We start from the raw sequence: 12,664 nt of genomic DNA on the forward strand, positions 1-12,664 counted from the left end.
AAATGACTTGCAGGACGCCATTGATGGACTCTTTTTGAGCATTAAGCAGCAAACCCCTGCCTCATTCATTGTAGTATTAATGTGTTTGAATAAGTCAGTCTGCCGATTACCAGCTACTGATTTAAAGTGAAACATCTATTGGTATCCTCTGTGTTAATTTCTTTAATGTTAAGAATGTTTCTCATACGACCTTATCAGATTGCATTGTAAAACATCTGGGTCACCTACTTTTAGTGTTAACAAGATAAACAGTGTGTTAAACTGTGTGTTAAACTGCTAAACAAGCTTGATGTTACACATCTTAAACAATATGATATGGTTGCCACTTAGACAACAAGACCTGTGTGCTTTGCTGTGACTATAACTGACTGAACCTCAGATAAAGTTATTTTCTGACTTCCGTTACTGAGGTACTCTCTACAGAATGTAACGTGCCCATTCTACTTCAAATCCATTGGATCATTGTGTGTTTATGTTGCTTAAAGCAGAGCATTCACTGCTTTAATGTAATCAACATCTTATCTGCCAATATCATGGTGTATGACTGCAAGGAAATACCAATATGTTATGATCAATGTCATTTATTGTGCACAAACATTACATTAAGGCATCTGCTGAAAATTATATGATCAACAATTCTCAGACGGCAGCTCTGGACAAAGTTCTGTGACTCCAGGTTTGCCCGGATGGTGTGATGGAGACGGGGGTGAGCATCAGGAGGGACCGTGGAGCTGAGGCAGCTTCTCTTGAGAAAACCTGAAGGACACAAACAAACCATAGTGTTGAATTATGAAGATGGTTCACTCTGATTTTTTTTTTTTAAAGATAAATATCAGACAGGCAGCAAAAAACTAAAAATGCTTAAGCTAACAGCTACCCAACACCAAGCTAATACCAAGCTAATGCCACAGCACTCACAGTTCATCATCAGTGGAGAAGTAACTCACCATGTTGTTTCCCCCTCCCCGTTGCAAGTCATGTTTAAAATGTATGTGCTTATGTGCTGAGGTGTTTTTTTTTCCTGTTCCCACACTGTTCTCCTCTAGGAGCATAGTCTGGGGGTCGTGTTTTTTCTCTCCTCCCTCCCCTCATGTTATGCTGTAATCTTTGAAACCAAACTGTTCTTTCCATTTCGTTGCCTTGTACCTGTACTCTGGTAATGACAATAAACAATGATTGATTGATTGATGTTTTCCTCTTCAGAGGAGGAGTCATCCAAAGACATTGTTGCCGTTCCAGAATATGTCAGACCAGCTGCAGCCTGCTAAGCTTGAACTTTGTGCAATCTTCTCTTGAGCACGCAGGGAAGACCCTCACTTCCCGTCTCCGTAAATGCCTCAGCACTGCCTGAGAATATATGATAAAAAACAAAACGTTTTCATAGTGCATTTGTGTGTATGTATATATATACACACAGAAAGGGCTTTCTTTTCTACAGAAAACCTGAGTTGATCTAGAATGTCAAACCAAATATATTTATTTGTGTACCCATACAAGATGTCCAATAACATCCAGTCTACTACACTAACATTTTAATGCATCTGCAATAGCAAGTCGCCGGAGGCATTACTGTATGTTTTTTTCGGATTGTCAAACTGACTATAAAGTGCCTTAAAGTCAAAACGTCAAGGCCACAATGACCTCATCTTATGGTTTCAGTTGTCAAGAGGTTACAGTGACATTTATATGAGAGAAAGTATGTAGAAATATGACAGGAACTGGACAGGTAAGCGGAGTCATACAACGCAGTGCGGTAATTCTAGTTTTGTTTTTTTTATAAATGGGTTATCTATTTTTACAATCTACAAAAGAAATCAAAACATTTGGTCACAGTATTTTACACGAAGAAATTGGCATTAAAGTTGTCTCACCAGTCTGACGATACAGCTGAAGGGTTTGCTGCTTAATGCTCAAAAAGAGTCCATCAATGGCGTCCTGCAAGTCATTTTGATTGGTTGGTCCTTGTGAAGAGGAGAATAAAATATATTCGTACCAATATCAGTTTACAATCAAACCTTTTTGTAATGACCTTGTGTAAACAGAGTCAAAGGACATTGTGCAACAATTTTTTTCCACAGTACCTGTCATCCACTGCTGAACATCTGACACCCATTACTGGACCTAAAGCCGTATAGTTTACGGATCCCATCCACTGCAAAAGCCAACATGGAGGGTGTGCACGCAGGGCACTGAATTCTGCACCTGAAACAGCCCCTCAACTTCAAATTTGGCATGGGTCTATTCCAGTAATGCATTTAGCATGGTATCACCGCATATCTTAACAATCTGCTAGAAAAATACATCAAAATCAAACACTATATTACAGTAAATATATGGGAAACATATGGCAAACAGTGGGTAATTACTTCCATTTTATACTCACCGTCAAAAAAGACTTTTGTGCAATGTTCAGGCATGCTAACAAAAGCTTGTTGTGACATTCCCAGAGCCGCTAGATCAGCAATGTCCACTGAAAAAGTATATGACTGCATCACCCTGAAATTCAAAGACAAAAAGCAATTATTTCAATGCACAAGCAATCTTAAATGATAATACTGCATAGATGTTTTTCTAAAAAAAACATTTAGATTCCTTCCAATCAAATTTACCTGCCTTACTGTGGAAAAAGTTGTTTTCCCTGTTGAACAATCACAGCAGGGAAGCATGATTGATCAAGATTATTTCAGTGTGATATTAACTTGTATTTCACCAAGCGTACTTTGGAGATTTAATAAAAATGTCTATATGGTATCTTATATAAAATGGTGTTTCTGGTATGTAACTTAAAATTACCTCTTTAATGGTAGGATAATTTCTCTATCTCATATTCCTCGATGTATGTGGATGGTGGTAGTGGCCTCAATCGGCTTCTCTTTCTCTCCAGTTCTCCTGGATCCTCCTTGATTAAAATACAGAACATAGCAATTGTTTTATAAAATGAATTGCAACGCCCTGTTATATAGCATACTATAAATTAAACCAAATTTATCTGATATTGTGGAGACACTCCTTGTTAATCTAAAGCATTCATAAATCAAAGTTAAATCATAAACCATCCTTAATTTGAGAAAACGAAATCAAATTAAATAGAATCAATGATGAGCTAAGCATCTTGAACTAGTTCCACCATCCATTTATTCACATCCCAGGTAACACAGGCCATCGCGGGCCGCAGCCTGTGGCAAAACAATGGAATATTAGCTGATGAATAACGTATGTTGCGTGTATCGACGGACTCCGCCTTTGCTGTCTCAGCACTCGGACTGTGAACCTAGATCGTAACAATCTTTAAAAACAGTAAACTACTGACCTGACGGAAAGAAGATAACATCGTCGTCCTCCAAGCCCTCCATGTTCATGACGGAGCGTCGTGTGTTAAAGGGACCGGATGTTGACATACACTTTGTTTACGTCAGTTCCGCTTGTGCATCCGCACTAGGGCCCGCCTCGATATGAACGGAGTCAAAGGGACCTCTTAGATCCTTCGACTTAGAGGTGTAATCTACCATCAAATATTCATTTTATATAACGTGAATAATATTCACGATCACTGAACGACACAACGCAGGGACGATGAATTAAACAGCACGCTACGACGTGGTTCTCGGCATGGCAGCGTTCCTAGCAACCACCATAGCAACGGTAAAAACATTCATGATAACTATTAAAATATAGATCATAAGCATGAACTGGCTGAAGACTGTGGAAGCAAAGAGCACATTTCTCGCTAGAAATGGTGTCAGAATGTATTTTTATGCCCAGACTAAGTTACAAAATTACATTTAAATCTGAAAAATGTCCGCCATCTTTCCTTTCCGCAGACGGGAACTTGGGAGTCACGTGACGTGAGAACACTCCAATGCAAAGCAATGGGCGGACAGAACGTTCCCATCTCACAATCTGATAGGCCAGATTGTGAGATGGAAACGTTTCTCCAAGTGGACCAACGTTCCCTCTGAACGTTTGCTGATGAGACTGGGTTGTCTGAGGTAACTCATTCCCTTTATCTGTATGAAGAATTATGCTTTGAAATTATATTTAAAAAGATAGCTATTGGTGCAATATAATTTCTTTTTTTTAAAAAAACTAAATAAACATGTGTAGAACATTCAGTTTGGTTCATTTTTTGCATTGTTTTTTTTCTTTAAATTTGAATGTAGCTAAAAAAAACACACAAATTGAAAGCAACCTGTCAAAGCCTCAGTGAAACACATTCTCTGCCTCGTTGTGATATGTTCATGAACTATTTTGTGTCAGTCCACACAGGAATGTGTTTATGCAGTGTCTACACAACTTAATGCTGTGAGAAATGTTCTTGGCTGTCTAAAGTTATTCAAAAACACCACTCGAGAAATAACAACAACACATGAGAGCTTTACAGGCTCTTGTCACAAATAGTCTTATTTTTATTTTACACCAATACAAATTTGAAAGAGATTGAATGCATTTTAAAAAAGCATGTCCTGTTATCACAAAAGTACTGTTCATTTGTTTATTGCTATTGAGAATTTTTTCCTTTTCCCTTTTCTTATTCAATACATGTTGATTAAGAAATGTGACAACATGCATCAGGCAAAAAGGCAGGGACACACTTAGACTCCACAGTCCTTTACATTTCATTATATGTATGTGGTTTCATAGGCTGCACAATAAATATGCACCGTCACCAGTCTAACTCTACCAAAGGTCTTGGCTTATCATAAAGTCATGGAAATGAAACGTCTGTCATATATGAAACAGTAAAATATTAATTTGTTCAATTAACACAAATAATATCTTGTCTTTCCAGAGCAACACAACATGAAGTGCTTGTTTAAGCACAGCACAACACGTCCTGTCCTTTGAGACATTCTGTACCACCGTCTAGCCTCAGACATCGTCATGGCGACAGCTGCTCCCTCGCTTTTTCCTCCCTCTGTTTCCGTCGGATGTTTGCCACTAACTAACCTGCCAACACAGACCTGCCGTTTCACACCTGCCCACGAGCTGGCCCTTTCCAGTTACTTGCCACAGAGCTTCATGTGACTGAGTCCTGAGTCACATGCCCTCATTCTCTAGCCTCTATTACTAAAGAAGCCAGTGAGCTTATGCCAAACTCCCTTGGTCATGTTAGCCTGGTGTGACACAGACCATGTAAAAATTGGCTTTACCAGACTGTTCTGCCTCCTGAATCTATTTTGGGGGGAGCCCATCCGTCATCCAGGAATAGTCCATTTCTCTTAACAGCCATTGACAATTAATAAATGTTGATTGATGTTGCCAGTCTGTAAATGGGAATCACTCATTTTAGCTGTCAGACACACACAAACACACACTAACACACACACACACACCTAAACTGTGGAAAAACCACAAAGAGTGAATGATAATTAGAGTGGTAATTAAAAAATAATAATTATTGTCTGAGTGAAAACCAAAGGATTTTTATCTTTAAAAATCTGAAATAATTTGGTAGTTTTAAACAAATAACAGCTAAACAAATTCAAATCTGAAATCTAAATTTCTCAATTTGAAATGTTCTCAAGAGGATGACTGAGATGGTGACTACCTCTTTCTACAGCAATGTACGTCATAGAGCGCACTAAAAATAGACTCAGGGAATGCGACTGGAATCCTGGATAATGGTGTGAGAGAGTGTGTGTGTGTTTTGCACTATCTTGTACCTGTAGTGGAAGCCGGACTCTAACTATGAAAGGATATGGAAGATAACCCTCAACCATGGCTTTATGAATACATAGCCTAGTGTATTCTGTATATTTATCTATCTATCTATCAATCTATCTATCTATCTATCTATCTATCTATCTATCTATCTATCTATCTATCTATCTATCTATCTATCTATCTATCTATCTATCTATCTATCTATCTATCTATCTATCTATCTATCTATCTATCTATCTATCTATCTATCTATCTATCTATCTATCTATCTATCTATCTATCTATCTATCTATCTATCTATCTATCTATCTATCTATCTATCTATCTATCTATCTATCTATCTATCTATCTATCTATCTATCTATCTATCTATATATCTATCTATCTAAGCTGCACTTTATATTGAATCCGTCCATAAATCCATTCATGTATTATTCTATCTCTGAATGTTGAATGAATGTCCTCCTGTTCAGCTCGTCCTTCCTCCCCGGTTATTTATATTCGCTATTCAATCATGATATATTGTCAAGGAAGTGACGCTTGCGCAGTAGACGTCGTGAAAATCTTGAATCATCGAGAGAGAAAGAGAGAGAGAGAGAGAGAGAGAGAGAGAGAGAGAGAGAGAGAGAGAGAGAGAGAGAGAGAGAGAGAGAGAGAGAGAGAGAGAGAGAGTAGAGTGATGGGAGCCGGCTGAGGGAACAGGAGCGAGTGATCACTCTCCGCGCTGCTGATGTCAGGTAAATGACGATTTTAATGACTTTTGATCATATTTCTGACGCCGCGGCAGCTACATCTGACTGTTGCTTCGCTAAATAACACATCTGCGGATTCATATTTCCTGCAAAGATTCTTTCAGCCGTGCGTCATCAGTGCGCACGGTATCAGCCCGCACATCTGAAAGTAGCTTCCATGTGGAGAATAATGTGGAATAAAATGTCAACTTTGTGTTTCCACCTTGACCTAATTTGATTATTATACAGGACATCAATATGTACGTGTTCTGGTCGTCGATGTCCTCATTAAATGAAAACTTACTGATAATCCGAATGGGATTAGGGGGGGGGGGGGGGGGCAGGGATGGCGAACAGACGAGATCTGTGCTCAGTCTGGCGTCACATGTTACGTCTGTGTGTTTTCCTGCTTTGGATGGTAATAATGGCGTTCAGCACCACGGACAGTTCCCAGTCCTATGGTCGATAGAACACTCTGTATCCTAGGCAGTGTTATCCCATTTTACCCGTCTATTTGCATTATGGTGTTCATGTAGAACGGTTTTATTTATCCAGTTTTGTCTAGGTCAAGACAAGGTCGATACCTACGTAGTTTGTTTGGTTTGGCAGGTTCAATGTTATTTCAGCTACGTCTTGTTTTGTGGATAAGAGTATTATAATCAGTGTTTGACAAATGTCACAGGTCGTTTTGGTTTAATGTTGTTTTAAATTAGTCACCTTGTACTCACTCTTTTATTTTAACATTTTACTTATTCAGTATTCGTTTATGCTCATGTGCACATCAGGTCTAACTTTTTAAATGTATTGTATCTTTGTGTCCTGGCCCTCCTTAAGTCAAGGTCATATGTTAAAGTTAAAACAGAAGCCAATTTAACCTTGTTTAAAGAATTAAAATTATAAATGGAAATATGACAACAGAAAAGGGATGCGGCCTCGCTGGAGTCTCAGGGACTTTGAAAGTAATTTCAGTTTCTGATTCGAAATATTCAAACCTTCTCGGACATATGCAGATATGGCTACAGAGAGATTTGACAACATCTGGGCCCAGCCAGATGTTCATGACAGTCCTCCGCATGGACAAATTAAACGATAATATGATTAACATTACGTACCAGGAAACAACGTGTCTCATCTTAATGCAGCCTCTCGCTCATCGCACTCATGTAATATGTCCTTTTCGTTAGTGCGCCGTGTGAATTCATGTTTAGTCATTTAATGAAGTGAGACACTGTCCAGATCTTCTTCTCGTCATCTTTATAACCTGGACATCTATACGGGGAATTCAGAAAGCTAAGATAGAGGGTGCTGTGTCCACAGAGGCTGTGTCCTGCTGACATTAACATGACCTTCCCCATTTATTTATTTAGCTCAGAAAAAACGAATTATATCTTGTGCTGGTTGACATTTGATCAGTCCAATGAAGTAAGTCAATCTTATGTCAAATGTCGAATTACTTTCAGGGCCAATTTGTGGTTTTGGGCAATAAACAAACCTGACTTGACTTTGTAATGTTGAGCAAAAATAAGCAAGACACCGGAAATGTCCTCCATATTTTATTTGATACCAGGGCCTAGTTCTGTGTTTCTTTCACAGATTGGCCACACAGAAGTTGTGTAATGATATTAATGGCAATACAATCTGCCAGCTTAAAGCCCCTTAATATCCATCCCATATGGCAATTTCATGTCAAATTATCACTGCACACCTTTACACACAAAGCACTTATACTGTTTACTCTCCTACTGATGTACCTACACTTCTGTAACTGGTTCCCTAATTAGTTTACCTGAAAGCTCTCCCAGTTACACACCTGATACAAGAGGTGTGTATCCACCACTACTTTATTTAACATTAAACAACCACTACAGTAATTCTTCTTGATTTATAGACCAACCCTGATGAACCAGAAAGCCAATTAAGCCACTGGTTTTGTTTCAGGGACAAGTTGTTTCTTTTCCATTTGTCACATGTGTCAGGAGAGCACCGCTGCTCTAGAGACCGTAATATATTTCACTGGGATGCATGCCCTGTCTGGTTCTGGCCAGACCCACATAATAGCGTGAAGAAATATTGCCAACACTAGGATCAATGTTTTATTCCCACTTCTCGAGTCCCCAGTCTATTCCTGCTGCGGTGCTACAGAAACAGCAGTTGAGATTTAGTGTCGTCTGCCATAAACTTGAAACCGAGTTATGTGTGTTTGTGTAGAGGCACCGAGCTGTGTAATGCCTCGGAGATGTTTAATACTGAGGGAATAACAACTGTGTGTTAGCTAACATTTCCTAGAGCAAATGTTTTCTTGTCCTCTCGTTTTAGTTTAGGGATGCATGGGTTACTTTGAATTAAACCAAACGGAGAATATATTAACAGGTATTACAGTGTTTATGCAGCTATATTAACAGAATATCATGACTTTAAAGCTTTTCTAGTAAAAACTTATAAGTTTGTAGGAAATTAGTTTCTTCTGCAGGACAGAATAGTTTGTGTTTGTTATATTTATTAAAAGGCTGATACTTGTCTTGTCAAACAAAAAGCATGCTACAACTTATACAGCATGTCCTTAGTTTGCATCTTCTATGAAAGCATTCAACCTGCTATATACAAAATACTTTGTCTAGATTCTGATCCACGGCAAAAACTGTGGGTGGTGATATTATGATCTTTGCATGGAACGGGTTAATTCTGTGCATGTCAGCACTCTCTGCATCCAGCAGACACAATATTGAATCTCAAGAGGAGGAGCGATGTAATATTTCATGGGCTTATTTCATAATGGCAGACAAGGAGAATGCATCATTAATCTCAATGTACCGAGCCAGCCTTGCCTTCCATTCGATGTTACATAACTATCTGGCGCTGCGTGTTAGGGATGATGAGCGCTTGTGTGTGTGTTTGTTGATGTGAATGTTTAAATGTACAATATTTGCATGTGTGTACATGTTTCTGCTGCGTTTGTCCACAAACCGCATGGGTGGTTCCTCCGAGCAAGCGTGCAGCTGTGCATTCATGCATGTGTGTGTATGTGTGTGTGTTTGTGTGTATGTTCCCTCAAGCAGGTACACAGAGGTGAAGGATGACTTCTTGCCCAGAGATCTGTGGGTCGGAGTACGGAGAGCAAGTTCAAGCCAATGGGAACTGCCAGCAGTATGGAGTCCGCTCCTACCTACACCAGGTACAACTCACACACACACACACACACATACACACACACGCACATGTTGTATACTCATATTAAAGGAAATACAGTATAGGGCATCCCTCAGCACATATGAACCATTCTTTGTTACAAACTTGTGTCATCACGGTCTCATTTCGTATTCACTTTACTGCTTCTTTGTGAAACTTGGGGTTTCAGATATTGATTTCTTGTGGGTTATAATTTGTTTATTTGAAATGTGAGTGGAGCATCTCTTTCTCTATGATCGCAGTTTTATGAGGAGTGCACAGCTTCTATTTGGGAACGCGATGAAGATTTTCAGATTCAGAGATCACCTAGCAGGTGGAGCTCTTTACTCTGGAAGGTAAGGTTAACTTTAAAACAACAACAAAACCACACCTCAGCTGCTTTTATTATAATTTTTCTGTTATCAAGTCTTTGCTTTTATTAGAGTCTCTCTTACAGCCTGCAACATATTTTTTTCCCCTCTGTCCAGGTCTGTCTCGTGTTCGGCTCCCTAATCTTGGTGTCAGGCTTCATCATTGTTTTGGTGGGGTACACCACTCCAACCAGGATTGAGGCATTTGGAGAGGATGATCTACTTTTTGTTGACAGGTATAGAAACAATACAGTCAAATAAAAGTAAAAAATAATGTTCTTATATGGCTTTACTGTAGATCTAACAGCTGTAATAATGGCTGTATTTGTATTTATTGCCTGCCTAGTGGAAAATGAGTTCTATATAAGAATAGACAGTGTAAAAGTCTTTGATTAGACACTGAACAAAGGCTCTGATTTTGCTGAACTAGTAAACACATTGATTAACCACATTTCAAAAAAGGTGAAAGGTAACGTTTGGTCTCATTATTGTAGAGTTTTTCCATGTGTCATGTTTGCGGATATTAGTTGTACAGAAACACAACGTTACATTTCCAATTAAAGCCCTAAACTACTCGTGTTTTTCTTGAACAGCCATGCTGTCAGTTTCAACCGCGCCCTAGACGTCTGCAAGCTGACGGGTGCCGTGTTGTTCTGTGTGGGCGGCACCTCCATGGCTGTGGGCCTCCTGTTGTCAGCCTTTGCCAAAAGCTATTCCAAAGAAGAATTGTATCTGCAGCAAAAGTTCAAGGAGAGGTTGGCAGATCTGCACGCAACAGTTGGTAAGATTTAGTCCTGTTCTGTCTCATTAGAACACAAAATGGATTTAAATTTGCCAAACTGTCAGTAGAATAAATTAAAGATCCTTTTTAGCTGTTTAATTGTACTGGTCGTGTGTGGACACAACTGAATGCCGATCTGCTCTTGTCGCAGGTACCCCCATAATGAGAGCACCCACCCCCGGGGAGGGAAAAGTGCCAGTCACGCTTTCCAAAGTCCAGAACATCCAGCCAGCAAACTCAAAGTCGGACACCTGACAGTCGTCGACAGGAAGGCAGAGGGTGGAGAAGAGTGTATGAGGAGTGATTGGAGAGCAGAGTGTGTGCGAGTGCGAATACACACCTGTGTGTGTGTTGATCTAGATGTATATTTTCTCCTTGGAAAGGTCAACTTACATGTTACTTATTATATTGGTTCCTTGCCTTCATTTGCCGTGTGTGACATTGAAGTTTGATTTTACGGTTATATACAGTAGCTGCATAGTTAATATAGAGACGATCAGAATGAATATCAGTTGCGTAGAATTCATAGTTTTCTAACAAAGCACATGCAGCTCTCGAGCCCTGCCCAGAAAACAAACCTCAGACACCAATCAATAGAACACGGCTGCTGAACAACGTAATCGCAGCTTCCACGGAGCATTTTCCTGCCGAGAGGATTCACATTATGAAAAAAAAAAGGAAAAGGATGGCGTTAGTGCTGGAGGGGGCAGAGCAGCAGATGCAGTGTTGTTTGAAGTCATTGCTGATTGGGCCGTGTTCACTGAAATGATCAAAAGACGCACCAGGCTCAACAACCATTATTTCCGCCTGGTGACTAAAAGCAGAAACAGCAGAGTGTTATTGTGGAAGCTCTATACTCTTGTGTGGATACTCTGTGTATTTATCCCTGAACTGTGAGACAGAACTGTCCATCGCGACCACACAACATGAATACATGTACTACAACTGATGAGTACAGAACAGAACAGATACTTCTGCAAGTAGTCAGAACAAATTAGGCACAAGCTGATGAGAACAAACCTTGCGGGTGGATCCCACACTGACATTTTCATCTGTCTTGTTAGGCCTCTGATTTTGTCTTCTCCAGTAAATCCTCAGACAGGATCGATGAGACCGGACCAGACAGACCGGTGGAAGCCACATTGAACCGGACAGAACATGCAGAGCGGCACAGGCTGCCACTAAATCAAACAGCTTATACTTTCCGGGTGGGATAAACAAGGAGTTCATCATGTCGTATACGGCAAACCCGTTCATTCTCTGTCCCTCTCCTCCTGAGATGGTCAAAGAGGATGGTGCAAGGGTGCGTGAGGAGAGACAACATGACAGATTTGTTATGTAAAGGGGGGGGGGGGATGAGGAGAGCGCGCTCAGCTGTCCTGTGAGATTGTGTCTGACAGCGCTCACTGTTTACATTGTGTAAAGTGATAATTCACGGACAATGTACGGTCATTATGTCACTCGCAAACCACATCTGAGACAGCAAATATATCAATGAGGTTTTTATTTTATTTCAGACAAGCTTGGCACGAGCTTGAGCTCACATACTGTAACCGTCACTCACGAGCACAACAAGCTGTAAACTGTGCTTTTTAAAACTTTCTCTCTTTTCGTTTCATAAATATGTGTTTTGAATTTTTGGGACCATGCCACTTTAAATGATTATTATTACTTGTTTTTGTTTTTATTTTGACATGAATTACAACACACTTGACTTGGATTCAAAACCATTTCTTACAGTGGTAGTTACTGTCCAAGTGCCATCAGGCTACATGCCTCAATACAGCAGCTCCTTCAAATTTATGCGGCAAGAATGGTGGATACTCATCGTATGATATACTGTGCTGTTCATGTAACTTGACTTCTCACAGCCTCAGCTCCCGTCTTAACTGCCTTTCCTCTTTTACTTTAAGAAATTCTGTATTTTCATTTCAATGCTTAAACATATTCGG

The 12,664-nt window shown here is 39.8% G+C and overlaps 1 protein-coding gene and 1 long non-coding RNA gene across 2 annotated transcripts; one reads left to right on the top strand and one right to left on the bottom strand.

Moving 5' to 3' along the window:
* Positions 1–1,092: 1,092 nt before the first annotated feature.
* LOC133014681 (uncharacterized) lies at positions 1,093–2,314 on the bottom strand. Its single transcript, XR_009681471.1, has 3 exons — positions 2,082–2,314; positions 1,872–1,961; positions 1,093–1,347 (listed from the first exon to the last, which is right to left on the bottom strand). It is a non-coding gene; the product is annotated as an uncharacterized LOC133014681 (long non-coding RNA).
* Positions 2,315–9,468: 7,154 nt separating this feature from the next.
* nrsn1 (neurensin 1) lies at positions 9,469–10,967 on the top strand. Its single transcript, XM_061082071.1, has 5 exons — positions 9,469–9,567; positions 9,824–9,916; positions 10,049–10,167; positions 10,525–10,712; positions 10,864–10,967. The coding sequence occupies exons 1-5, from the start codon at positions 9,469–9,471 to the stop codon at positions 10,965–10,967; spliced, it is 603 nt and encodes a 200-aa protein (XP_060938054.1).
* Positions 10,968–12,664: the final 1,697 nt, after the last annotated feature.

The sequence above is a fragment of the Limanda limanda genome, chromosome 11 (genome assembly GCF_963576545.1).
Source record: "Limanda limanda chromosome 11, fLimLim1.1, whole genome shotgun sequence".
NCBI classification, from domain to species: domain Eukaryota; kingdom Metazoa; phylum Chordata; class Actinopteri; order Pleuronectiformes; family Pleuronectidae; genus Limanda; species Limanda limanda.

Bases quoted from the DNA above. Each gene is read 5' to 3' on its own strand.
- nrsn1 (XM_061082071.1), top strand. From the start codon at position 9,469: ATGACTTCTTGCCCAGAGATCTGTGGGTCGGAGTACGGAGAGCAAGTT. The intron at 9,568-9,823 runs GTACAACTCACA...CTATGATCGCAG, and splicing joins TCCGCTCCTACCTACACCAG to TTTTATGAGGAGTGCACAGC. The intron at 10,168-10,524 runs GTATAGAAACAA...TTTCTTGAACAG, and splicing joins GATCTACTTTTTGTTGACAG to CCATGCTGTCAGTTTCAACC.